Source organism: Notothenia rossii (genome assembly GCF_949606895.1).
Source record: "Notothenia rossii genome assembly, chromosome: 8".
In the NCBI taxonomy this organism is placed as follows: domain Eukaryota; kingdom Metazoa; phylum Chordata; class Actinopteri; order Perciformes; family Nototheniidae; genus Notothenia; species Notothenia rossii.
This window is the reverse complement of record NC_136906.1, coordinates 51,657,546-51,684,612: the sequence shown is the minus strand read 5'-3', so window position 1 is coordinate 51,684,612 and position 27,067 is coordinate 51,657,546. Positions and strand designations below refer to the sequence as shown.

The 27,067-nt window shown below is 41.0% G+C and overlaps 1 protein-coding gene and 1 long non-coding RNA gene across 3 annotated transcripts; one reads left to right on the top strand and one right to left on the bottom strand.

Annotated features, from left to right (window-relative positions):
* The first annotated feature begins 4,446 nt into the window (after window positions 1-4,446).
* On the top strand, window positions 4,447-11,892 carry LOC307015074 (uncharacterized protein). Of its 2 annotated transcripts, XM_079643447.1 has the most exons (15): window positions 4,447-4,488; window positions 6,433-6,719; window positions 6,902-7,032; window positions 7,413-7,487; window positions 7,790-8,179; window positions 8,478-8,603; window positions 8,756-8,870; window positions 8,984-9,046; window positions 9,345-9,399; window positions 9,625-9,716; window positions 9,956-10,073; window positions 10,215-10,316; window positions 10,412-10,582; window positions 10,830-11,006; window positions 11,372-11,892. In XM_079643447.1, the coding sequence occupies exons 6-14, from the start codon at window positions 8,536-8,538 to the stop codon at window positions 10,979-10,981; spliced, it is 936 nt and encodes a 311-aa protein (XP_079499573.1). In that variant the 5' UTR covers window positions 4,447-4,488; window positions 6,433-6,719; window positions 6,902-7,032; window positions 7,413-7,487; window positions 7,790-8,179; window positions 8,478-8,535; the 3' UTR covers window positions 10,982-11,006; window positions 11,372-11,892. The 2 variants fall into 2 exon arrangements, with proteins under 2 accessions (XP_079499573.1, XP_079499572.1); XM_079643446.1 differs by lacking the exon at window positions 4,447-4,488 and having other exon boundaries at window positions 5,426-6,719.
* Window positions 11,893-15,116: 3,224 nt separating this feature from the next.
* LOC307014866 lies at window positions 15,117-21,104 on the bottom strand. Its single transcript, XR_013801341.1, has 4 exons — window positions 20,365-21,104; window positions 18,273-19,392; window positions 16,355-16,398; window positions 15,117-15,247 (listed from the first exon to the last, which is right to left on the bottom strand). It is a non-coding gene; the product is annotated as an uncharacterized lncRNA (long non-coding RNA).
* Between the last annotated feature and the right edge of the window lie 5,963 nt (window positions 21,105-27,067).

The window sequence follows — 27,067 nt, the reverse complement described above, 5'->3', positions numbered from 1 at the left end:
CAAGTACAATATATATACTTATACCTCCTCTGTTTATAGCCTATGAAAAAAACTATTAGAAATAGAAGGCTAAAGCTAATGTTAGCAGGTAGTGACAATGTATGCTAGCTAGTTGGCTCAACGATTCCTTAAATAATATTGCCACAGAAAAACTTTTCAGTTCACATCACGCTCTGCCGCTCCGACAGGGAGCTCTGCTCTGAACACCTGAACGGCCCGTTCTAACAGCTGTTCACCAGCGGTCCAATCTGTGCCACAGTGACTCCGGACGCACGGTTAATATTAACGAACGCACCCGTAGGCAGAGTCCTGCACGGGTCTGATTTTCAAGACCCGCTCCCGCCCCGCACCCGCGACGTGCAATACCGAACCCGCCCCGCTACCCGCACATATTGCCAATTAGTTCCGCAACCTTACCCGACCCGTCGGCACAGGATCCGCAACCCGACCCGAACCCGCATATATATGAGCAGTGAAAACGTGCAATTATTAACACACGCAATTGCATATTTGTCTCAAAAAGCGTGAGATGTTGGTTATTTTCTCCATCTAGGAGGACACCAAAAGCCTCCCAGACGTTGGATTTCGGTCTTGAGGAAGTGTTATTGAAAATGCTGTATTCTCCGCTAGAGAGCTTCACCTCAGCCATTTCGAATGTGGCGAGCTCAGCAGCAGACTAATGCGCTGCAGAGGTTATGATTATGCGCGGTCCAGCAGGGGAAAGGTCTGAGGATTTAAACATTAAACTAAATTATTATTATTTTAATATATTTATTATGCAACACCTGCGACCCGACCCCCATCATCTTTGTTTTACCCCAGCACGTGCACTCCGCTCTGCATCAGCCAAACAGCTCGCTGCACCCGCACTCCGAGGGGGACCCAAGTTCCCGTCAGCAAAAACACGTGGGTTTGCTATCCTGGCTCCAAAATGGTGGAATGAGCTCCCCATTGAAATCAGGACAGCAGATAGCTTACACATCTTCCGACGCAAACTGAAAACTCATCTCTTTAGACTCCACTTCGAGCGATAAAATTACTAACAAAGCACTTATATACTAATAAAGGGCTGGCTTTCTAAATGCCAGTTGAGTAGCACTTGAAATGTTTGGCTCTATGAAACCTGATGTACTTATATGATTCTGTTTTCTTAAAGGTTGTATCTTCCTGGTCGAATGCACTTATTGTAAGTCGCTTTGGATAAAAGCGTCAGCTAAATGCAATGTAATGTAAATGTAATGTTTTACCCAGAACCGAACCCGGGTGAAGGACTCTGCCCGTAGGTAATGTAGCTGCTGAAGCTAGACCAGTGGTTCTCAAAGTGGGGGGCGCGCCCCCCCTGGTGGGCGCAGAGGCATGCCAGGGGGGGCGCGAGAGACCAGGAGGAAAAATGGTTATAAAAAAAAATAAAAAAAGATAAAAATAAAAAATAAAAATCATAATTTGAAAAATTATTGATTCGAAACTAATATGATGCAGTACAGTACTATTACGTCTGGGTCTCTGTTTCATTAAAGCTCGGCTCTGTGTGTGTGTGTGGAACGAGCCATTTTGTGTGCGCGTGAGAGAGAGAGAGAGCGCACCGGTACTGGAGATCGTTGTTGTTAGCTTCTGGTGCTAGCGAGCTACACAACAAAGTGGAGGAGAGTCCTCTCCTGTCAGACTGAGAGCTAAAGGACTCTCTCAGTGTTATCTCAGTGGGTCTCAAATGTTTTGGTCACCATTAATGTAAATAATTATTTCCGAGGCACACGTTTATATGATCATTATAGTTATAAAAAAATAAGAGAATAAATGAAAAACAGGTATGAAATACTATATGACAGTAAAACAAGAATAAAGTTTAAAAGGGTGATTTGTAAAATATCCATCAAGAAAAAGTAAATCTGTTTACATTTCTGTTTCATATGGGTGTTGAGAGATGTATCCATAGATCTCTTCCTTTCGCTCTCAAAGTGCACCAGATTGATGCTTTTAACTTCAATATTTAAAAATAAATCTTCCCGGGGAAGCTTGCCCCCGGACCCCCCTATGTGACGTCCACACATCACCTATAAAAATAGCACTTTATCCCTGCTTACACCTATATGCCGTGAGCTGAATATTGAGCCTTCATTGTAACAGTCGCGGGTACGTTGTGTATTTGCGTGGGGATTGTTGCAGTAGAAAATTCCACTGTAGCGACCGGTACATTAAAGGGAAACCCTAAATGTTTGAGCACCCTCTATGAAACGTCAAGCTACCCCACAGCACCCCCAAAATAAATCTCTGGCGCCGCCACTGAGCCTGATTATTCGTTTTGGGGGGGCCCGACTTTTTTTTTTCTCCAAAGGGGGGGCCTGACAGAAAAAGTTTGAGAACCACTGAGCTAGACCATCATCTCGGAGCAGCAGAGCGTACATCCATGAGCAGAGCCGACAGGCAGGAAGACTCGAGCACACAGCTCACACTTCATTATAATATATAAAAAAAGAACACCATGCGTGTCATGATGGCACATAACAGCTCACGGCCGCAGATGACTCCGGGTCCCAGACCCCCCCCATACCCCAAAAATATTTTTATTGCAGATCTACTCACACAAACGACCTATTTTGGATTCAAAACGGCGAATTTCGCCAAAAGGTGACAAGTTTGCATCACTGAACATAGACAGAGCACAACTGAAACATAACATCTGAGATGTAACAACATAATACACTTTTTGGGGATGCAGCTTGAGATGTGAGGAGGGAGGGACACGGCTTAAAACGGGCGTGTCGCCTACTGTCTGCCTTGATCTATGAATTCATGTATGTGACACTCACTGCTGCCCACAGCTGTTTTATAGAAGGAAAACCTCCTTATTTTTTAAGGAAGGCCAGAGCTTCAGCTGTGTCAAATAGATTGTTCCCTTTAGTTTACGTTATTTAAAAGACAATTATATTCCTATTTCAGGGGTCGGCAACCCGCGGCCCTCGAGCCGCAAGCGGCCCTTTAAGCCCTCTGCTCTGGCTCCCTTGAGCTTAGACAAAAATAAGAAGAAAAGAAAGGTATTTGTAGGACTATTTAAATGTTGTTGCATGGTTGAAAATGTTTCGTATCTTGTATTTTGAGGTGATACTGTGACACATAAATAAAAAACAAAACGGTTTTAATTAGGTCAACTAAAATATGCGTCACATCCTGCTACGGTCCCGCGCCAGCGCCTTTTCCTGCGGGTGAATAACCTGACTCCCGGCTCGATGAGCGAACTATGGATAAATCAAAGAAAATAAAAGTACCGGAGGAACACAGGATTTAATTCTGCGTGGACATAGTTATATGCTTTCACAGCAAACGATGCTGGTTTACCGGTATGTTCAATATGTAGAGAGAAGTTGTCAAAGGTGCAGCAGCCTTTACGTATCGAGGAACAACACGGAAGAGGAAGACAGCTGACGATCTTCAGTCATAATTCAATGGGGTATGTAATTTATTTCAGAAAACACTTTTTTTTATATTCCATGGAATGCTCTTAACGTCCCGATAGCAATGAATTTATTAAATGCTTTGACAATAAATACATAAACAAATTAATCTCTGGAAGCCGTAGCGCTGTAAAAAGCACGACCAATCATCTGAGCCGGCCCGGCAAAAATAACTGGATGGCCTACCTGCCTGTCAGACTTCCATCTGTGCACAAATGTATCTCGTGCCCTCAGTCATTGGTTCATGTGCGCTTTTGTGTGTGTTGGAGGAGGGACTCTGTAAGAAAGTCTGAAGGAAGAGGCAGATTTTTTCCGGTGGTGTATTTTCAAACTCTAGCGCACTCGAGCTGGTTTCTCCATTCTTACCTACCCCCCCGTTAACTCTTTTTAGGGTGCAGCTATATGTTTTATTTATTTATTTTAATTATATATTTGTTTCCTCCAAATGTGCAGATGACTCCCCAAGTGCTGTGTTTAATTTATTTTAAAGTAGGCCTCTGTATTATTCTTAATTCTCCTTATAGGAGTTCTTTGTTTCTTATTAGAGGTTAACAGTTTTATATAACGTAATAAATAGCCTAATAAATGCAAAAAAACGGTAGTTTCTGTCTGATATAACAATAAATACAACTTTATTAGCTATCAAGCTATGAAATATGTTTTGCGGCTCCAGACAATTAATCTTTTTGGCAAAAGGAGCAAAATGGCTCTTTTGGTCAAAAAGGTTGCAGACCCCTGTCCTATTTGATCAATAAAGGGGTATTGTCGGCCAATATTAGTCATTTAAAAAATATATAATGATGATAGTGATGTTGAAAACCACTCCCCCCACATCGGAATGACGATGGCTACTGACTGTATTTTAAATGCTTTTTGTTTAATAGTAATAATAATCATTTTTATTATAACAACAATAAACCAGAAGATTCCGTCGTTACCACGGCAACGTTACGTCGCGCTTGACGTGAACGTGACGTAGCCACGTTACGTTACCCACAATCACCTCACTTTCATTAATTTCATCTGACAACGGACTACAGTAAGTATCTAAAATCAAGGAGAATTTATTTATTTAAAACACGAAATAATATTGCTTTTATTTACTCCACTGTAGCACAGTCTCTATAGTGTTTAATTCCTGGATATTAGGTTGAGTTTTGTAGTGTGTTTAGCTTTTACAATAGACAAGTTTACGCGCCAAAACACGGGTAGCGCCATAACCCTACACAAATGCACTTCATTTCCGCCGGAAGTCTTTTGCACAGCGTCTGTCGGTGTAAACCGGTGTAAACAGTCAGACGGGCACTGGTGTAAACACAGCGATTTCGATGCTAACAGTGATGCTAGCTTGGGAACACGATTCTACTTCTTTGACTGGAGATGGCGTTACTCTCCCCCACCCGAATTCAGTGCAAAACTGGGAGGATAACATGACGACGTGGCCCAGCATAACGTACAGCAAAATGTGCTCCTACTTCGTTCAATCCATGGCAATAGATGGAAAAGCAATGGACAGTCTGAAGGCATATCATAAGGCTGCGCACATTCTACTTTGCCCACATGCTCCCGAAAATTGTTGACGATTTTGTTGAGGGAAGGATACAGTTCTGCAGTAAATATCTCAGCATTTTAAAACCAAAATAAACTGCCTTATTTAGGTCATGCCCACAGGAGCCAACAGTTGTCTGTTGTTTACATAATGCACAATTTACATGATCTCTTTATGCTGTGCAATATATCATATGTGCCTGTACTGTTTGAGTGAAAATAAAGTTTGATGTAATTTAATTTCATTATTGCACTGTTATTGCATTATTGCATTTCATATGTTCCTTAGAGTGCTACAATTTCTTTTAACACAGTTCATCATTCATATTAAGCTCATACTGTACATAAATAACACTGAATGAATTAATTGTTGAGAGGAAACTAAAGAAATGGCTTCAACAAGAAAGATCACATGTTTAATCCTAACAGGTATTACAAATTAAAATATAAAAGCAGCCCACACAATTACATCACTATGAAAATATTCATATATAATATTAAAAAATACAATGCATGCAGTATTTGTTGTGTTTATCTGTATTTAATGAACAACATGGCTGGGTGCTGGTTTGTGGTCGTAGCACTCTCTATCTAACCACTCGTTCAGGTGCTTTCTCGAGTGATTGCAACCAACTACCGCACACGTAGTTCCCGAACCACTTTTCTTCATGTTGTAATTGTTATATCCTCTTTGTCTCTGCGATATCAGTGCTTTGTCGGCACAACAGAGCTAGCTAGCAAAACAAACCCAGTCCGCCAAAACGGAAGTGCATTGCATCGAAGGGAGGAGTTCAGGATGTAGAGCGGAAACGGCTCAATAACTTGTGTATTGGCAAGCTAGCGGCCACGTTCAGCTAGCCTCCGGCCTTCCAGTCAACGTTTTTAGCTGGATAGCATTTATAGTTTATACAGCTAAATGACATTAGCTGTCACCGGCACAGTTGGATAGTGGAGATGCGTGCTAGAAAAATATGTTTAAATGCATGTATTTGCACATGTGTTTTAAAGACAGTTTTCTACACAGAGTTTTAATAGTGGCTAATGCATCGGCGATGGAGTGGAACAAAAATGTGGAACTGGAGTTTTTCCAGACGATTTGACTGGCCACCCAATGTCCCACTCTTAATCAGAAATACTTAATTGATCTCCGGGGGAAATTGGGATTTTTACATTGTAGAATTAAAATATATAGTAGAAGATATAAGAAAAACAAGTATTTATACTGTGCATAATATAACAATATGCACAGTATAAATGCATAATGTATGCCAGAGTATTGCTCAGATTAATTATTATTGCATATAGAGTAATTCACAGATGAATTATTATTACATAGAGTATTGCACAGATTAATTATTATTCCATTGAGTATTGCACAGATGTTACTGTTATTCTAAATAATCCTAATCATGTTTTTATTTTTCCTGTTTTACAGCTTCATTACAACACTTAATATCTCCAACACACACATATCCACACACACACACACACACATATAAAACCAACGGCACTTTTAAGAGCCACTCTCTCTCTCACTGTCTCTCTTTCTATCACTCTCTCTTTTAATCGCACTCCTGTCTTTCTCTCACTCTTCATTTTGTGTATTGTTTGTATTTGTATGCCATGTCCCTCAACCCTGAAGTGAGGGTCTTTGAGTATCCCAATGAGGCCACGGTGCACATGGCATCATTGATTAGCGAGGCTCATCTCCATGAGGCCAGGGTGAGGCTGAAGCAAATACCCAAGTCTGTAATATAATCATTGCTATTGATTTTTATTGATGTAATGTAAAGGGTCAGTTACACCTTTTTATGCAACCGTTAAATAATTGCTCAAATATAAATGCTGCTGTCTTATGTTGTATTACAACTTTGTTGTTGATCTCAACCTCTGAAAAAATATAGGCTGCCATGGCCACTGAAACTCCTGCCATCCCTCAAAAAAAAGAAAAGAAAAAGCAGGAAGAGACCTCTTTCTAATCCAGTGGTCACACGCAGACGTGAGAGACAACGGGAAACACATCGCTCCGCATCAGGTTTGTTCTTTACTATATCATGATTTCTAAGTCTAAGAATAAAGATAATTCATAACAAAGTTATTTTGGTGTACACAGTATAAAATTATGTAATTTGAAGATACCTCTTGACAAATCTGTTGCAATGTTTAAAACATTTTCAAATTAAATCAAGATATTTTAAGAGCCTGTGACTGATAATCCTTGCTTGTGTTGTATTTTTGAACATGTGTACCTCAATTTGGATAAAAGTATGGCAAATGTAAATTGTCATTGTGATGCTGTGGTAATATGTTCTTAGTTTCATTACCTGCAGTCCTTACAGAACATTTTCATATTACAATTAATTGGTGTAATTTTAGATTGATTGAAGGGTTAAGCAAAAATGACTGTCTCTGCAGCTTCACAAGCCAGAAGAGACGATCCTGTGCATGAGGAAGGCCTTCAGCTAAAACATCAAGAGTTTGGTAGTCTTGGTGAGTATATTGATTGTAACAGCAGTTGACTGGCACTAAAGTCTTTCCCAATGTTTCCATTTTTATACTCATCTAGTTAATCATAATAAAGTATTAAGTATTGACTGTTTCATGACAAGTGAATGCATATTTGGTATAAGTATCACTTGCTAATATTGCTTTGGATGCATATGATGATTCATAGCATGTTGCTATTATTAGTACGCATATATTTTTCAAACTCAAAAGTGTTTCAGTATACTACCTTAATATCCATCATATCAGTTTTAGGGTGGCGGCTTAACAGCTGTTTTATTTTTTAGAAACACATCTCCAAGAGTTAAGGGACACCCTAACTGCAGTCCAGGTTCCGGAGGCAACAGACGGAACGGTTTCTGCCTGGGCACAAAGGCAGCTTCTCACAGATGTGAAAATGAAAACGGCTAGGCCAATGCTTTTTAATGCAAATCTCTCAGCTGAGAGAATAGCCATTCAGAAGTGCCACAGATGCTGTGCAGAAGAAGCGGCTATTAGGTGCCTGGACTGTGTTCCACTGGACATGGAGTTCCTCTCTGCAACCTGTGACATTGAGGCCCACAAGAGGAATATCTTCCATGACAGAGAGGCTGTGTTCAATGGATTTCTGGAGCCCATTCCCCCTACAACTGCTGTGGTGGTGGATGAAAATGGCCAGTCTCAGTTTTGTGAACAAAGTATGTAAAGATTAACATTACATTACAATGTCCCATTATAGTGTAGTTCCCATAATTAAGTGTGAATGGGAAGTTTACATATCTGATTGAAAAAAGTATGATGGCTAGTCCGCCCCTGAAAATGTCTTTGCAAACGTTATTATTAATAATAATAAAAAAATAAAAAAAATCTAAAAAAAATTAATCTATTCTTTTTTATTTTTTTATTTTTCATTTTTATTTTGTAATCATCTCGCGACCCCCCGGGGGGTTTGTGTCAGTTTATTATTAACAACTAGATTTTCCTCTGATTAATCAGACATGGGTTTCTGTTACGAGGACTGAACCACTTCCGTGGAGAAATATACGCTTACCCAATGTTTCTCCAAAAAGAGATGTCCAAGAAGGCAAATGTTGACTTCTTCTGTATGGATGTAACATGCAGGTAATCCTCACCGTCATATTGCACATCCACAACAATGTTTAAAATGGCCTATGCCTCAGCAGTCATTTTAGATGATATTGATTTTGTTGTCGTGTCAATTAAAAGTTTATCTTTGTAACACTCAATCACAAAATGCTGCTCCTGCTTCTTAGGTACTGGCCATACCTTAACAAAATAGCCGAGGGATTACCAGAGCTTCTGCCGTTGACAGAAATGAGGCCATTTCTTAGCGTGATGCATGCTAAAGCCCATACAGCAAAATGCGAGGTACATAACATCTTTAATGCAAAGGATTTTTAAATGTTGTGCATGGCATGCCTTATTGGATATCAAACACTTCTAAAGAAATGCTACATAACAGTACTTGCGCTGTGTTGCAGGTGAGATGCGGTGGCAGAAGTCAGGATGGAGCAGGAAACACAGTGGGAGAGGAAGTAGAGCAGGTATGTTATTAATGGCATTATTGTAACTGTATGGATACAAGAAGTCTTAATAGAAAGCAGTACAAATATGTATGTGTCATCTCAGTGACAAGCCTGTTGATTAGTTTAAAGCATATCCTTTATGTCTGAGTTCAAATGAAAGATAGGCAGCTCATTTGTTCAGCAACACTAAATGCATGCATATTGTAGGAAGTCAGTACACAAGTTTTCTCTTAAACCATCCAGTTCAAGATCTATGATGCGTAGGTGATATTGTTATGTAATGGTGACCGAACATTAATTGTAACATTCATTATAGGTGAACAGCTTTCTCTCCAGGGCAGCTCTGGTCACAAAATACATGACAAAAGCAGGTTGGTATTAACACTACACACTGTGATAAGGCAGCCCTGATAAGTATTTTACAGAGAGTTCCCTCCTTAAAAACATTATTGATGTATTACTTTACTGTAATTACCAGTTCAACAACCTTTCAACGATTGGGTTTAGTCATGTCTATCAGGTTTCTCACTCAGTATTGCCTTTTTGATGTGAATACTTACTTTTTTGTTTGTGGATATATTTTTGTCTTTTTTTAGGAAGAGTGAACATGCTCACTCAACAGGCCATGGGTTGGAACAGAAGGAAGAGGGACAACCTTCATCAAGTTTTAGCCCACAGATATGTCAAAGTAAGGGCAAATTACAATTGTCTTCTCATCTGACATTACATATTTATGAAGGATGTCTGCAATGTAACCTCATGGCTATATACATTATGTTCTCCCTTATCCACACTTCCTCTTGCAAGTCAGATGGTGTCATGGAATGTTTCAACTGTTCTTCTGAAGGTCTTGTACTGAAAACTGGTGTTCTTTGCATTATGGTGTTGCATGGCGCTTTTGCTCTGACATTTTCTTTTTTTGTAAAGATCACAGAGAAGGCAAAGGTGGAAGCTGCCAGCTTCAGCGACTTCAAAAAGGAGCACAACCTTGATCAGGAGACCATACAGCAGTGGGTGTATGATGTCAGGCAATGGGCGGTCACAGGTAAGACATAACACAGGTTTTCCATATATACATCTGTTAATTACTGTAAGTTTAGACACACAATATAAGTTGGCTATATGTTGAAACTGAGACTGTCACTGATTGTATCTCTTCTCCAATTGTTTTTTTGCAACTATTTAGAGAGAGTCTACGCCCCAGGGTGTACTGAAGGACTGAGGCTGGATATTGAGAACATCACCGTTACTCTTTTGCGCAGGAAGCAAGATCTGTATCGTCAGCATGGTTTGTTGTCAAACGTAGTTATTGAAATTACCTTTCAAAAACAACAAAAACATTCTGGCACCATGACACAGTTTTGTTTCCGTTTCACTTTGCAGACAGCAACCAGGCAAGGCAAAGGAAGAGGAAGAGAATGAGAGAGCTGAAGAAGAAGCTTCGCGAAAAAGTTGTGCAATACAACTCAGGAGTGCAGGAAGAACCGATCGACGAGGAGTTGGCTTGCAGTCTGACAGAGAGCTACATCCTACCATGGGAGAGGCATGCAAATGGTAGGATAATTGCTAGTTTGGCTTGTTGTTTTTTTAGTCTACACCAAAATATGACAGTTTATCGTGGGGCAGAAAAAGCAATGGTGATACCTGCAAATATATAATGTTTGTTATTAGTTTACATTATAGAGAACCAATGCTATCGCTACAAAGATTTGTGTCTCAGAAATGAAAATCATTCTGTAATAATATAATTTATGAATAAATATTCCTTGTCCACTACTCCATTCCTTTCCTCAACCTAAAGGCAACACCTTCAGGTTGAAGAGGTCTGTCTTTGACCAGGTAATGCTGGTCAGACGTTTGGAGGAGGAGCAGAGCATCCTGGTGAAAGAGATGTCGCAGCACATCATGTTCCTTCTGAAGCAAGTGCAAGAAGTGGAAGCACTCAGAGGATAGACTTTGGAGGGCATCAAAACCAGCAGTATGTCTGAGATCTTAACATTTGAATATTTTCATCCACTTTTCAACACATTGCATGTCTTACATAAGTAGAACACATCTGTCACTGTGTCAGGCCGAAGTGAAATAGTAAATTACTGAAACTATTCATTATCAAGATCATAATCGATTATTTTCTGTCTATTGACTAATTGTTAAGCACTATATCAAACATTAATCAACATGTCCCATTTGGCACCCAATATATAGTAACATCCTTCAGTTTAAGATGGATTTACCTATTTTCTAGTGTTTTTACATTTGCAGCATTGTACAATGCAAAGAGATTTGCAATTGTCATGGTTTGTTTACATTGAGCCCTTTTTCTGTGTGATTATTCCTCTACAGATTTCGGTGACCTGACAGAGGATGCTGCACATGGGCTCAAGAGTGTCCTCAGTCGGAGGTGGCACTTCCTCAAAAGCCAACACAAACAGGCTGTACATGCGTACAGCGGTGTAGCCGCTATGGAATGCCATGATCTTCAATTACAGCAGGACATTGAGGAGTCGGATGACAATGACTACACTAGCCCTGAGTCTGAGGAAGAAGACCTGTAAAGGTTTCTGCCAAGCAACACAGATGCACTGGAGAGCTCTTTCACAAGCGACGTGTCACGTCTACACGCTGGCGCGCGCCATAATGATGACAAAACACATTTAAAACACACTTAAAGCCATACAAAATAAAGACATTATAAAACACTATATATGAGAACAATATGAAACTATGCACTTGTTTCGCCCGACTGAGTTCATAGTAATGTGAAAATGTGTTTATATTTTGTACTTCTGTTTATTTAAAGCGCTTTGACTTGCTGATGTGTATGAAAATAAATTGCCTTGCCTTTATATTAAACTGCCTCTTATTACTCAAACAAGTGCTATACAATGGTTGTTTTCTTGTCACTGCATTTTGTCATTCGTTGATTATGAACTATTAATGTGAATACATTGTAAATAGAGTTCATACATTAACATAATTCTTTATTAGTATCGTGCATAATGCAGGGTAAATACCAACACATTCTCACTCCCAACTCGTACTTCTAATTTTGTATTATTTTCTAAACCACACGGTGTTATTTACTCAACAATAACACACAATTATTCTTGTGTTTATTTATTTGTTTGATTGTATAATGTCTTGACTTTTGGAGTCCGTCAGGACCGAGGGTCGGAGCAGCTCATAGTAGTTGCTTTAGAGAATTTTACACCCGGAACTAAGTATTCTCTCTTCTTTGCTTGACAAACCCATCCATGGACAAACCCCGTGATAGTCGTCAAGCTCTGTGATTGGATGTTGGAGTGGCAGTGCACCGAGCGTCCAACAGCACTTTGAAATGGAATGGAACCACGGCACATGGTCCAAAACTGGAGTCGGACGGGTCCACCCCCTCCCCCACCCTGTCACCAGAACTACACACGCTGGCTATTGTGTTTTTCGCACATAGGTTTCCATGTTCTATGGCACGTCTCTACTGGGAATTGTAGTTTTAAAAGACGTTTTCGTATTTCCCATAATAAGAAGTTGCCAGTATTAAACTGTGTGCACCCCGAGAGGTTTAGGGGATACGAAACACAGTGGTGTTATCACATTTAAAACATATAATTAATAAATGGGTGAAAATTGCTTATGCCCATAATGGGCAGCATTAGTATACCCACATGACAGCTAAGGTCAGAAGAGCTTTATTTAACAGCTGGTCTTAAGCCTTGAAACATGCACTTGTTCAGAGGCACATTTTGCAAATATGGCAGTAGCCATCGATCATCTTAAGATAAGATATATTGATCCCAAGCGGGGCCATTTTTTCGTTACAGCAGCATGTGTAACAGTTGGAAAATATGCAGTGGTGTTTATTTGGAAATCATTTAGTATAATCACACAAATTCTAAGTTTTATATTTAATAATTCTCTGTTCCTCATTTATTGGATGTGCAATACCTGACAAGGTCAGAGATGAAAAAGGTCAGAGATTAAAAACTTGGGTCGCAGGTTCCTCAACAGTGCATTACAAGACATATATCGATATGTATGTACCTCCACTTTAACATTAAACTGTCATATTCTGCACATTTCTTATACTATCTAGATACATCTTATAAGAGTATAATACATATGTATAATATCAGTTAAAATAAGTGCTTCAACTTAGTTAACATTGCAGGAAAGTTGATTATCAAGTTCCAAAACAAACTATGCAATATATTAGACGTTATGTACTTTGTCAGACTTTATATTTGTCAGTAGATAGATACCCCCAAAGCTTTTTTCTTATTTAAAAGAAGACCTTAACTTAAAGTATTCTTTAATGTTTAAATGAAGCCTATTTAGTTTGTCTGTTTTGCACATCCTCCTATTAATATCTTTGGACGTCCTGCACTAAACTGTTTTATTGTGGAGATCACAACAGTATCTCCTTAATATTTTCATCTATATTTCTATGATTGACCTTCTACTTTCCCCCTATGTATGTACTCTTAATATTTTTATGTTTCATCAAATATAACATAATTCAACAAAAAAATTCAATAATGTGCTTTAACCACTAGGCGGTACGGATAAAAAAAACCTCAACTTTAAAGTGTTAACAAGACAAATTATACTGCTGTTTCCAGTTTAGTTTATGATGGATGTATTTTGTTATCGACACATATATTGTTTTGATATTTGTGACACCAATCTTCGGAAAGAGTGTGTTTGGTATCTGAAATAAATTAGGGTTATGCAGGTAGCGGAGAGTGGAGCGGCTCCGTTTCCACGGCAACGGTGGCTGAGGATCATGGGTAATCTAGCCTTCCGATGTCCAAAAAGACCACAAAAAAACGAGTAAAAAACCTTTGAAGCCCCTGTACTGGTATTTAGAAGTTATCTACTGGCACTTCAGCATAGCTTAGTTAACTGGGGAAAGAATAATAACACTAAATTCCTCCCATCAAGAGCTCCCCATCAAACACCGCATTGACTTTAAAATATTACTTTTCACTTTCAAAGCCCTGAACAACCTTGCCCCCACCCGTCGCCTCAGATGTTAGCTGAAGCTAACCTACTGCAGCCCATCAGGACAAAGCTCCGGACCTGGGGTGACAGGGCCTTCGCAGCAGCCTCCCCCACTCCCTCTCCAGCCACGTCAGATCCGCCAACACTCTCACATCATTCAAACAATCTCTCAAAACTCACCTTTTCACTCTTGCCTTCAACTCCTAATCAACTAACCCCTTTCCCTTATTCCACCTAGCTTAGCACTTTCTACTTTTGTTATTTTTGTTTTACTTGCTTAGCGCTTTGAGGACCAGGAGAAGCGCTTTATAAATGTAATGTATTATTAAATTAAAATAGCCGATACAGTGTATTCTCAAAGGATTGAAGCATTGGCTACTTATTTCTTGATGTTTTGTGCATTAAGCATTCTGTTATTAATGTTTTCAATAATGTACTATCATCTCGAGGACCCCTTGTGTATTTCAATCAGGAGAGACTTCATTTTGTTTAAAGAACATTTATTGACACATGACATACGATAAATGTTAAGTCTTTGGCGATTAGACCCCGATCCTGAAATGGTATATCTAAAGGGGGAAATGGAGCCGTGAGCATACAGGGAACCCCCCCCCCCCCCCCCCCCCCCGGGGTCTAGACACTGGTGATGATGCTGAAGATCTGGATTTGATGAGGAGATGGGATGAAGAGGGGATGTGATGAGGTCTTTGGATTAGCTCTCCTGGCAGTGGAAGTGATGAGAGGAGGTGGATGGGGTGGAGGCGGGCGGCAGCATGACAACCTGAAATAACAGCTGACTGCCATTTTAAAGTTTGGCTGCAGCACCGTGATTGGCTGCTGGAGAATGAGGTGAAATGTAATATGTTAAAGACAACGCCTGTGATGAGCTGATTATATGCAGCTGCGGAGTGAATGTATATATATATATATATATATATATATATATATATATATATATATATACCCAGTCTTCCTGAAAGAACTTGCGCTGAGCTTCCTTTTACATTATTTTCAATTCACCTGTGAAATTAATTGCCAGTGGCCATAAAACAATGCAACAATCCTTCAAGTCAAAAAAATGTTAAGTCTGTTGCAGTTGTTAAACTGTTGCACTTTATTAATTCCATACAAACACCAAAACATTTATTGTTTTGTTTGGCAATGGGATTTGCATGGGGTGGGAATCAGGCTGCTTGCCAGGATGGAGGCCAGGACATACCACTGAGAAAAAAATAAAATAAAGGGAGGGTGAAGAAGAATTAGTGAGCAGTAATACACATTCAATTGATTTTCATTAGGCTACTTTAAAATGTTTATACTGTTTTAGAAACGTTTGAAGACAAGTGCAGTGTTGTATGAAGTATTTGGTATTCCACTGTATGGATGCAGCGATTAACCAATGTCACTTTTAACAGGTCAGCTACACTGAGTGTTTTTGTTCTCACTCTCTAAACAACTACATTATGGTACGTTAAGGTTCATTACAGCAACTGTTGCTCATTGAAAAATATGGAAAACGGGTTAATCGTGTTAATAAAGGTAAATAGGCACAGCAGCTGAAAATGCCAAAATGTTGTGGAAAAATCCTATAAAACCTCTAATTATAAGAACACATTCATCCATCCTTAGTGTAATCATTGTAAAACCCTGACAAAGGTGATGTTTCCTCAGACTATTATCATAGCATCAAAATGTAAAATCATTGCATCCCTAGAGCCTTACAGCACAACATTTCAAGTGAATAATAACTCCTCCAAGGCACATTGTATTCCAAGATAAGGGATAAAATAGCATTTCATAGATAACAAACAATCTATAGATCCCCTTGGGGAAATGATATCATGATGCGTTTGTTACGTTACAATTTGATCTGCCCAATAATAGGGTACTGATATATTACCCTTTGTTGTAGTTTAGGTTTTCACCACTTGATTGTCACTGTTGTTAATTTGCACTATCTGTAGATGAATGTCTAATCATAATTAGTTGTCCTAGTTCCTTTACATTTCTGTTGTTGTTTGGTGATTATTTACTAATACTTTAGTAAGTGTGGACTTAACGCCAGACTAGCTAACGTGAACCTGGTGTCTCTGTGGTGTAATCAAATATTGACACAGCTTTAATTAAATAAACTACCTAGTTTCAATGTATCGTTTAGTGTGTACTTTGCACATTTAAAATAACTTGTGTATAGCTGGTGCTACAGACAGCAGAACTTTTTGCATTTTTCTTTAACAAATGCCACCTAAGATAATGGCGTGCCAACAATTACCACAAAAATGTTAACAGCACACATAGATGTAATTGTACAAAAGCCAATTAACATACCAAATGTTGCAGGGCTGCCAGTCATAAAGGTGCTCCGTCCCCCCCTGTGGCAGGCAGACAAAGACATTGTACATCTGTATGCTCTTTGAACTTTGTACATTCACAAGTACTTATAATACAGGACTGTCTCAGAAAATTAGAATATTGTGATAAAGTTCTTTATTTTCTGTAATGCAATTAAAAAAACAAAAATGTCATACATTCTGGATTCATTACAAATCAACTGAAATATTGCAAGCCTTTTATTATTTTAATATTGCTGATTATGGCATACAGCTTAAGAAAACTCAAATATCCTATCTCTAAATATTAGAATATCATGAAAAAGTATACTAGTAGGGTGTTCAACGAATCACTTGAATCGTCTAATTAACTCGAAACACCTGCAAGGGTTTCCTGAGCCTTGAAAAACACTCGCTTGGTTCAGTAAACTAAATCACAAGTATGGGGAAGACTGCTGATCTGACTGCTGTCCAGAGGACCGTCATTGACACCCTCCATCAGGAGGGTAAGACACAAAAAGAAATTTCTCAAAGAGCAAGCTGTTCACAGAGTGCAGTTTCAAAGCACATCCACAAAAAGTCTGTTGGAAGGGGGAAATGTGGCAGGAAACGCTGCACAACCAAGAGAGATGACTGCAGCCTTAACAGCATTGTGAAGAAGAGTCGCTTCCAGAATTTGGGGGAGCTTCAAAGACAGTGGACTGAAGCTGGAGTCCAGGTATCAAAAGTCACTGTTCACAGACGTGTCCGGGAAATGGGCTACAATAGCCGTATTCCCATGGTCAAGCCACTTCTGAACTCAAGACAACGGAAGAGGCGTCTGACTTGGGCTAAGGAAAAGAAGCACTGGACAGTTGCACAGTGGTCCAAAGTCCTCTTTTCAGACGAAAGCAAGTTTTGTATTTCATTTGGAAGTCAAGGCGCCAGAGTCTGGAGAAAGGCTGGAGAGGAGCAAAATCCAAGTTGCTTGAAATCCAGTGTGAAGTTCCCACAGTCAGCGATGGTTTGGGGAGCCATGTCAGCTGCTGGTGTTGGTCCACTGTGTTTCATCAAGCCCAGAGTAAATGCAGCTGTGTACCAAGAGATTTGAGAGCACTACATGCTTCCGTCTGCTGAAAAGCTCTATGGAGATGAGGAATTCATTTTCCAGCATGATCTGGCACCTGCCCACAGTGCCAAAACCACCAGTAACTGGTGTACTGACCATGGCATTACTGTCCTCGATTGGCCTGCAAATTCCCCTGACCTGAACCCCATAGAGAATAAGTGGGGTATTGTGAAGAAGAAGCTGAAAGACACCAGACCCAACAATGCTAATGAGCTAAAGGCCGCTATTGAAGCATCCTGGGCATCCATAACACCTCAGCAATGCCACAGGCTGATTGCCTCCATGCCACGCCGCATTGATGCAGTAATCCGTGCAAAAGGATTCCCAACCAAGTACTGAGTGCATTAATGGACATTTTCAAATGTTTGATTGTGTTTTGCTGTTATAAATCTTTTTTTTTTTACTTGGTCTGAGGAACTATTCTAATTTTTTGAGATAGGATTTTTGAGTTTTCTTAAGCTGTATGCCATAATCAGCAATATTAAAATAATAAAAGGCTTGCAATATTTCAGTTGATTTGTAATGAATCCAGAATGTATGACATTTTTGTTTTTTTAATTGCATTACAGAAAATAAAGAACTTTATCACAATATTCTAATTTTCTGAGACAGTCCTGTATATGTATTGTTCAAATAGTTTGCATATATTTAAAAATATCTGACCGACTAGAGGGATTTACAGGATGTTTACACAAATATTGTGAAACGGACAACAGCATTACTTCAAGGTAAGATAAAGTAATTGCTATACAAATTCAGAAAAGTTATCCAACAGCAAACACTGTCATCAAGGTAATCATTATCCTACCTTTCGGTTCCTTGTCCTTATTATTTTGCGGACACGGAACACCTCGAGATGGTTGTGAGAGCAATCTGTAATTGTATGGAATACATTATTTGCATAAATGTGCAGAACAGGTAAAGTACATTTTGTATAAGGCTCAACTCAGAATGCACAAACATTTCCACTTTGTGACATAAGCACATTTAGTGTTTCCTACTGAGGAATCACAGAAGTTTAAGAGTCTACACATGCTTTTATTCAAAATCTTAGCTTCTCTGCCCTTCCTTCGGGATGTTGCTGTGTGTGTTAATGGACTTATTACATCTTACATTGCTACTGAGTGGATATGTTTTAGTCTTATATTCATTACACTAGTACTTGGGCTCTGTAGCACTATATTACATTAAGCAATGATGTGCAAGCTTTCTATTAAATTATAAAGTATAGAAAGGTTTTAATGAATGTGACTTCAGCTTATCAGACAACATACATACAGGTTACTCTGATGTGTCTTTGTTTTAACTCCAAAATGTGCATGTGTGCGAAACATAAATATAGCATCCATGCATAACATTTGAAGGCAAATATGAGTCCGGCCTTTAATAAATCAATGTTTGGAACGTCTACAAAAATCGAGCCTGGTTTGGTGGTGGGTGGGTGCTTGGAGCCTGGTATGGTGGTGGGTGGGTGCTGGGAGCCTGGTTTGGTGGTGGGTGGGTGCTGGGAGCCTGGTTTGGTGGTGGGTGGGTGCTGGGAGCCTGGTTTGGTGGTGGGTGGGTGCTTGGAGCCTGGTGTGGTGGTGGGTGGGTGCTGGGAGCCTAGCTTGGTGGTGGGTGGGTGCTGGGAGCCTGGTTTGGTGGTGGGTGGGTGCTTGGAGTCTGGTGTGGTGGTGGGTGGGTGCTGGGAGCCTAGCTTGGTGGTGGGTGGGTGCTTGGAGCCTGGTGTGGTGGTGGGTGGGGATCTGCTGTTTCCTGTGGTTGCTGGTTATGGGTGATGAGTGATGAATCACATGGCACCAAATTTAAGATGTAGCTTCTATCGGGCAGTTGGTTGGGTGGGTCTTGGGGTGGTGTTGCTGTGTCAGGGTTCTCCTCTTGATCTGGGTTGAGTCTTGTCCAACCAACAAAGGGTTTGTAGTACAAATCTGTTTAAAAGCCCACATATTTATTTATTTATTATGTATAATACCATAATATTGCATTGGTTAGTTATCTGTTCATATATAATATACATATCCACATCTGTTTATACAACCTTTTCATTCATGCCTCCCCATATTAGTATTTAATTTTACTTTCTGTCTTATCTTATTCTATTTTATAAGTATATATTTGACTTATTCCTGCATGTTAGTTTTGCACCTACGTTGTTGGACTAGTTTCTTCTTGCACTATTTTATTTCTTCTTGTACTGTTTGTATGTTGCATTGTTGGAGGAGCCTGAGAGTTAAGATTGTCATTGCCAACAACTATGCTGTAGCTGTGCATATGACAATAACACCTTTGAACATTGAATGTTTGGTGATTATTTACTAATACTTTAGTAAGTGTGGACTTAACGCCAGACTAGCTAACGTGAACCTGGTGTCTCTGTGGTGTAATCAAATATTGACACAGCTTTAATTAAATAAACTACCTAGTTTCAATGTATCGTTTAGTGTGTACTTTGCACATTTAAAATAACTTGTGTATAGCTGGTGCAACAGACAGCAGAACTTTTTGCATTTTTCTTTAACAGCCCTCAAACAGCGAGTCTGCAGCGGTGCTGACTTGAGACCGGTCTCTACCTGACCGGAGTCACGCTGTGTGTGTCCGTCAGGAAACACGCTGTTTACAAGTAGTTCCAGCAAACATCCACTGATAAACTGCGATGTTAACAACCTCATGTTTTAACTTAGGATCATACCTGTGTTTAGTCTAGAAAAAGGTAAAGGTGTGCATTTTATTACAAAGTTGTGTGTATTTACAGACTGTTGCAAAAACTAAGAAGCTTATAAACATCAGGTTTAAAACTAAAAGAGCTTTACAAAACAATGAATTATGTTTGGAGTTTTATTTGAGTTATTAATTTACATTTTTTGTCAAAGAGATGCTGATTTGAAACCGTTGTTACATACAGTTACGGCATTTCCGGTTTCTGCCGGAGAGAGGGGAGTTTGTCCCAAAGCTTGCCGCTGTATTTAGTCCCTCCATCTGACAGGAGGGAGCCTCGTTGAGCTGCGAGTGTGGCTACAGACGGAGTTCACTCCGTCACTGAGGGGTAGGGTCGAGGGAGTGGTTTGGGATTGGGCCTTAGTCTGTGAGGAGAGAGAGAGAGATAGAGAAAATGGCTAAAAAAAACTTTACAGTTGCCAACTTCGCTAGAGATTTTTTTCGCTAGCAGCAGTGAAGATAGAGCCTCAGTATGGGATTAGTTTTGTATCATAAAGATAAAGGAACACTTTCTCAGAATAAAGCAAAACTATGAGTTTAAAAGAAAAAAAAACTGAGTCAAGCAAAATAAAATAAATTTCAAAAATAAAACTATAAGTTGCAAACAAATCATTTGTGTAATCATGTAAACTATAAATATTTTTTCTTTGTTTTAACATAGGTTTTTGTTTGCAGTTGTTGTTCTCATTTGCGCTACTTCACTTTTTGTTTGAGATTCTGACACAATTCCTCCCAGGTGGGCGGGACTTTGTGCGTCCCCATTGGCTACTCAGTTTTTGAGTGAAAGCCCAGTCCTCCAGCGATTGTACAGTGCAGGCAGCAGCGGTGCGCCAACAACACCCCCAGAAGAACCAGTCATTTGGTCATTTCATTTGACCAAATGTATTTACATATATATTTAATAGATTGTATTATTATCCACCTTTTTGTTTTATGTCCTTTTATTTAAAACATTATTTGAAACTTCTTCTTCTGGTTCAAATTTCAATAAATGTAATTTGTATAATCACTCTTTTGTCTTTATTCTAAATGGAAATGTTAGAGATTCCATTCTACTCTGTTGATTATTCAGATCTTCCTCAGGCTAGGAATAGTATGTTGAGTTTTTAATGCTAAATGTATATCATTTTCTCACAGGATATAGAATGAGACAACACAGTTTTTATGTATGAATGTTTCAGCTCTTCAGACCAACATAGTAAGATGTGAGCATGTTCCTAATTGTGTTGGTATGCAACCAAATGTTAGCGTTTTTATCTACCTAGCGCCACATGTTTTGATGAGGGCTGTCAGTCGATTAAAATATTTAATCGCGATTAATCGCATGATTGTCCATAGTTAATCGCGATTAATCGCAAATGAATCGCACATTTTGTATCTGTTTTAAATGTACCTTAGAGGAATATTTTTCTAGTTTTTTATACTCTTATCAACATGAGTGGACAAATATGCTTTGTGCAAATGTTTATTATCATTTGAACAATGACAAATATTCTCATTAATATTAAACACAACAACCACTGAACATTACAAATGTTCGCCTCAATTCAATCTGGAACCTCTCTCATACAATAATACAATATAGTGTGTGTGTGTGTGTGTGTGTGTGTGTGTGTGTGTGTGTGTGTGTGTGTGTGTGTGTGTGTGTGTGTGTGTGTGAGAGAGATGGATCGTTGGAGCTATGTGCAACTCAAGGCATATGCTCGAACGGGAACTGCCTGGACGCTGCAATCATGTTGCGCGCACTATTCGTTCTGATTTTTCCCACAATGTCCCACTGTCTGGCTAGCTGCTTATATCCGTTAGCGCAGCTAGCTAGCACCAGATGCTAACAACAACAACAATACACGTAAGGTCTCTCTCTCGCGCCACACATACATACACCCTCCCGGTCTCCCGATGGCCAGTCGGTGCCTGCCGGTGAGCGTGGAAGTGTGTTCTGCCGCAAGCGGAAGGCAGGAGCGGGGCTGTCAGCATCAGCTTGTAGATGGTATTTTAAACTCGATGCGCTCTGAAACTACGGGGCAGCCGAGGACACAAGTTTAGTTTTGATGTCTGTTTTTGTTTATAAAGTCTCAAGTTCATATCATTGAGTGATAATGTATGTACCCATCGATTCTTTGTCATCTCACGATGTGAAACGATGTGTTGGATGTGCAGAAAAGATAAATAATAAGGTTTTGTGAGTGAATTTCGGTGCAGTAATCTGTTAGCATTTTTCGCTCGTTGCTAATTCAGAGGCTCAGCGTTAGCATTGTGGGTTTTAAAAAAAAAAAAATGTTTAAATGATCAGTTAGATGAGTTTCATCCTGTTACATGGATATAAAACATTCATAGTTTATTAAATGAACATGCCCTCAGACACTGTTTCATGCAAGATGTTGCGGGAGTGCCCTGGTACCGGGGTCTGTCGGGCTTAACAGGTTAATACCGTCAACTTCTAATTTTGGGAAAAACTAAAACGTCTTTTAAAACTACAATTCCCAGTAGAGACGTGCCATGTTGCGAAACACAATAGCCAGTATGTGTAGTTCTGGGGAGGCGTTCGAGTCTAGTTTTGAATAGTCTGCCGTGGTTTCGTTCCATTTCTAAGAGCTTGACGCTCGGCATAACCTTGGCGCACTGCCACTCCAACATCCAATCCCAGAGTTTGAAGATTAATCACGGGGTTTGTCAATGGGACTGTAGTCCCAAACGATAGCTGGGGATAATGGGTAGTGTAGTGTCTTCGGCAATCCTAAACTCTGAATTTTTGTCTGGATATCATATCGAATTAACACCATATCCCAACGGGCATTGCGGCTAAAACATCAAATCAGAGAACATGAAAACATTCCCAGTTAAACATGCAAAAACAAATCGCTAAATAAAAAGATAAAACACTGGCATGTAATTTACGTTAGAATAAATATAATGGTTTTGAATAATAGATGACAGTAAAATCTACGGCACTTTACAGCCCCGCCCACTTTTGGGGAAACCAACGCTGTCATTTGAACGGCGATCAAGCCTGAAGCCACAGAGATCTTCTTTTACTGTCCTTTCTTCTTAGAGGAAGTACAGAAACACGTAACTCTGGATTTGTTTCAATGTTTGAGGTGCAATAAACGACACAGCAGCTTTTTGGCATGTTAAAACTATTATGTTCTGCCTCGCTCATGAGAGTAACAGCTGGCAAAATTACAGCCTCGCCTACTTATTTTAATTTAACCATATATCGAGCCCGATCGTCGATTTCAAATGTGTGCTCTAAAATGATAATTATAAATGACTATTTTCATTATTATAAGCAAGACAATAAATGGCAAAGATATGTAGAAAAGAAACGTATTTCAGATACGTTCATAACCTACCTGAGCAGGTCTCCCTTGAAAAGGAGATCAATGATCTCAATGGGATACACCTGGATAAATAAAGGTTTGAAATGAAAAAAACAAACGTAACGTGGGAGAAAATATGTTTCTAGAAAATATGTAGAAAATAAACGTATTTGAGATACGTTCATAACAAACGTAACATGGGAGAAAATACGTTTCTAGCTAAACTTAATGGAGAAGGTGTTAGGATTATGTTTTAAACAGGACCCAGGCGCAGGCAATGACTGAAGATGTTTAAATGGTTTATTGTTTCGGAGACTCAGGCAGGTTTGGTGATTATGGAGGTCCGGAGTGGAGGTAGGCAGTGAGAGGCTGGACTGATTACCAGGCAGGCAGGTAGGATGCAGGAAGAAGCAGGCAGGTTGGCTGGAAGCTCTGGTGGATGATGGCCGAGGGATTGCACTGGAAACACAAGAGAAACTAGTTACAAAGAGTACGGATTTACACGCAGACAGGATAACTGAATGGGCAGCCAGGAGGATGTAATACCACTGGTGTAGAAAACAATCTGGCGGTGAGTTGCTGGGAGACTGGAGTAGATAAGCTGTGTCCTGATTAGATGATGAGGGACAGCTGAGTCGGCCGGCCAGGTGAGAGCAATCAGGCTGCTGCCTGCAAGGGACACCACACCCTCTCCACACACACACACAGGGGAACAAACAGGGACACAGTTTGGACTGTGACAGTACCCCCCCCCTCAACGGGAGCCTCCAGGCGAACCACCAGGCTTATCTGGGTGGTCCCTGCGAAAGTCCCGAATGAGAGAGGGACATAGAATGAGCTTGCGGGACACCCAGCTCCTCTCCTCAGGACCATAACCCTCCCAATCAACCAGATACTGGTACCCACGGCCCCGGCGGCGAATGTCCAACAGCCGTCGGACCGTGTAGGCCGGGTGGTCATCAATAACAAGGGTGGGTGGAGGGGAGATGGCTGGAGGGCACAAAGGGCTGGGCAACACTGGTTTGAACTGGGACACATGAAAGGTTGGGTGAATTCTCATGGAGGGAGGCAGCTTGAGCCTAACAGCAGATGGATTGATTATGCGCTCGATCACATAGGGGCCAATGAAGCGTGGTTTCAACTTCTTAGACTCAGCTTGTAAAGAAATATTCTTTGAAGAAAGCCAAACTTTCTGACCTGGTTGGAACTGGGGAGCTGCGGTCCGGTAGCGGTTTGCAATATGCCGATTGCGTTCATCGGAGCGGAGTAGGGCAGAGCGGGCATCCTTCCAAATCCTACGACAACGACGGAGATGGGCTTGGGCAGAGGGAACTGCGATCTCATCCTCTTGGGCTGGGAACAAAGGGGGTTGATATCCAAGAGAACATTCAAATGGGGACATACCGGTAGCAGCACTAGACAGTGAGTTATGAGCGTATTCAATCCAGGGCAGATGTAAGCTCCAGGAGGTGGGATTCCGGGAGGTGACACAGCGAAGTGCAGCTCCAAGGTCCTGATTGGCTCTTTCGGCCTGCCCGTTAGTCTGAGGATGATAACCTGAGGAGAGACTGACAGATGCTCCAAGTGCTCGACAGAATGCTTTCCATACCTGAGATATGAACTGTGGCCCGCTGTCGGAAACAATGTCTGTTGGAATGCCATTGAGCCGGACAACATGATTGACCAGGAGGTCAGCAGTTCCAGAGGCTGTGGGGAGTTTAGGAAGAGGCACAAAATGAACTGCTTTGGAAAAGCGATCAACAATAGTGAGAATGGTTGAGTTACCCTGTGAAACCGGGAGGCCGGTAACAAAATCTAGGCCGATGTGACTCCAGGGACGACTAGGGACTGGGAGAGGCTGGAGTAGACCGATAGGAGCCTGGTGTGAAGACTTGCTACGGGCGCAAATCGTGCAGGCCAGCACAAAGGCTCGAGAGTCCGCTTCCATAGAAGGCCACCAGAAGTGTCGTCTCAGGAGGGATAGGGTCCGACTCACACCCGGGTGGCAGGCAAAGCGGGAAGCATGGGTCCATAGGAGAACCTGTGAGCGGACAGAGTCAGGTACAAACAAACGGTTAGCTGGACCCTTTCCTGGATCTGGATGGTCTCTCTGTGCCTTCCTCACTGAGTTCTCAATCTCCCATGTTACAGCGCCCACCACTCTGGTAGCGGGGATTATGGTGTCAGGAGCTATGGGATCCTGATCCACTGCAAACTGCCGGGACAATGCGTCAGGTTTAAGGTTTCTAGAACCAGGTCGGTAGGTAAGGGTGAAGTTGAACCTCCCAAAAAACAATGCCCAGCGTGCCTGACGGGAGTTTAGTCGTTTGGCAGTTTGTATGTAGACCAGGTTCCTGTGGTCTGTCCACACAATGAATGGATGTTCAGAGCCTTCCAGCCAGTGCCTCCATTCTTCCAGCGCAAGCTTAACAGCAAGCAGCTCCCTGTTGCCAACATCATAGTTGCGCTCAGGGGTTGTCAGTCGTCGGGAAAAAAAAGCACAAGGGTGAAGCTTTTGGTCGGAGACTGAGCGTTGTGATAGAACCGCCCCCACACCGGTGTTGGATGCATCAACCTCAACAATAAACTGAAGAGATGAGTCAGGGTTCATAAGAATAGGAGCCGAGGTGAAACGTCTCTTCAGCTCAGAGAAGGCAGCCTCAGCCTGAGTAGTCCACGAGAAGGGGATTGCTGGGGAGGTGAGTTGGTTGAGAGGACCGGCAACACGACTGTAGTCTCTGATGAACCGGCGATAGAAATTTGCAAAGCCCAAGAAACGTTGGAGCTGCTTCCTGGTGGAAGGCTTGGGCCATTGTGCCACTGCTTGTACCTTCTCTGGGTCTGTTCTCAGCTGACCTTGCTCAATGATGTAGCCCAGGAAATCCACTGAATCCACGTGAAATTTGCATTTCTCTACTTTGACAAACAGCTTGTTCTCGAGGAGCCTTTGTAGAACCTGCTGCACATGTTGGGTGTGTTCCTCCATGGTCTGTGAGAATATCAAGATATCATCAAGATACACAAATACTGAACGGTTCAGGAAGTCACGGAGGACATCGTTCACAAGAGCCTGGAAGACAGCTGGGGCATTGGTGAGTCCAAAGGGCATCACTAGATACTCGAAATGGCCTAGTGGGGTGTTGAACGCCGTCTTCCACTCGTCTCCTTGAAGTATGCGGACCAGGTGGTAAGCATTCCTGAGGTCGAGTTTCGAGAAAATGGTGGCCTTCTGTAGGGGTTCGAAGGCTGAATTGATGAGGGGCAGTGGATACTTGTTCTTGATGGTGATGTTGTTAAGGCCCCGGTAGTCAATGCAGGGGCGTAGGGAGCGGTCCTTCTTAGATACAAAGAAGAAGCCTGCTCCGACGGGAGAAGAAGAGGGTCTTATGATGCCAGCAGCCAGTGAGTCTTTGATGTATGTCTCCATGGCCTCACGCTCAGTTCGGGACAAGTTAAACAGGCGACTGGATGGGAGAGATGCCCCAGGAAGAAGATCTATTGTACAGAAAAAGAGCTCGCTGCTTACTGAAAACCTCTCCCAGGCGATGATAAAACGGAGGGACAGCGG

Excerpts from the sequence above, each read along its gene's own strand:
- LOC307015074 (XM_079643447.1), top strand. The coding sequence starts at position 8,536 with ATGTTTCTCCAAAAAGAGATGTCCAAGAAGGCAAATGTTGACTTCTTC. Across the intron at positions 9,047-9,344 it reads TGGGAGAGGAAGTAGAGCAG|GTGAACAGCTTTCTCTCCAG; the intron begins GTATGTTATTAA and ends CATTCATTATAG. Across the intron at positions 10,317-10,411 it reads AGATCTGTATCGTCAGCATG|ACAGCAACCAGGCAAGGCAA; the intron begins GTTTGTTGTCAA and ends TTCACTTTGCAG.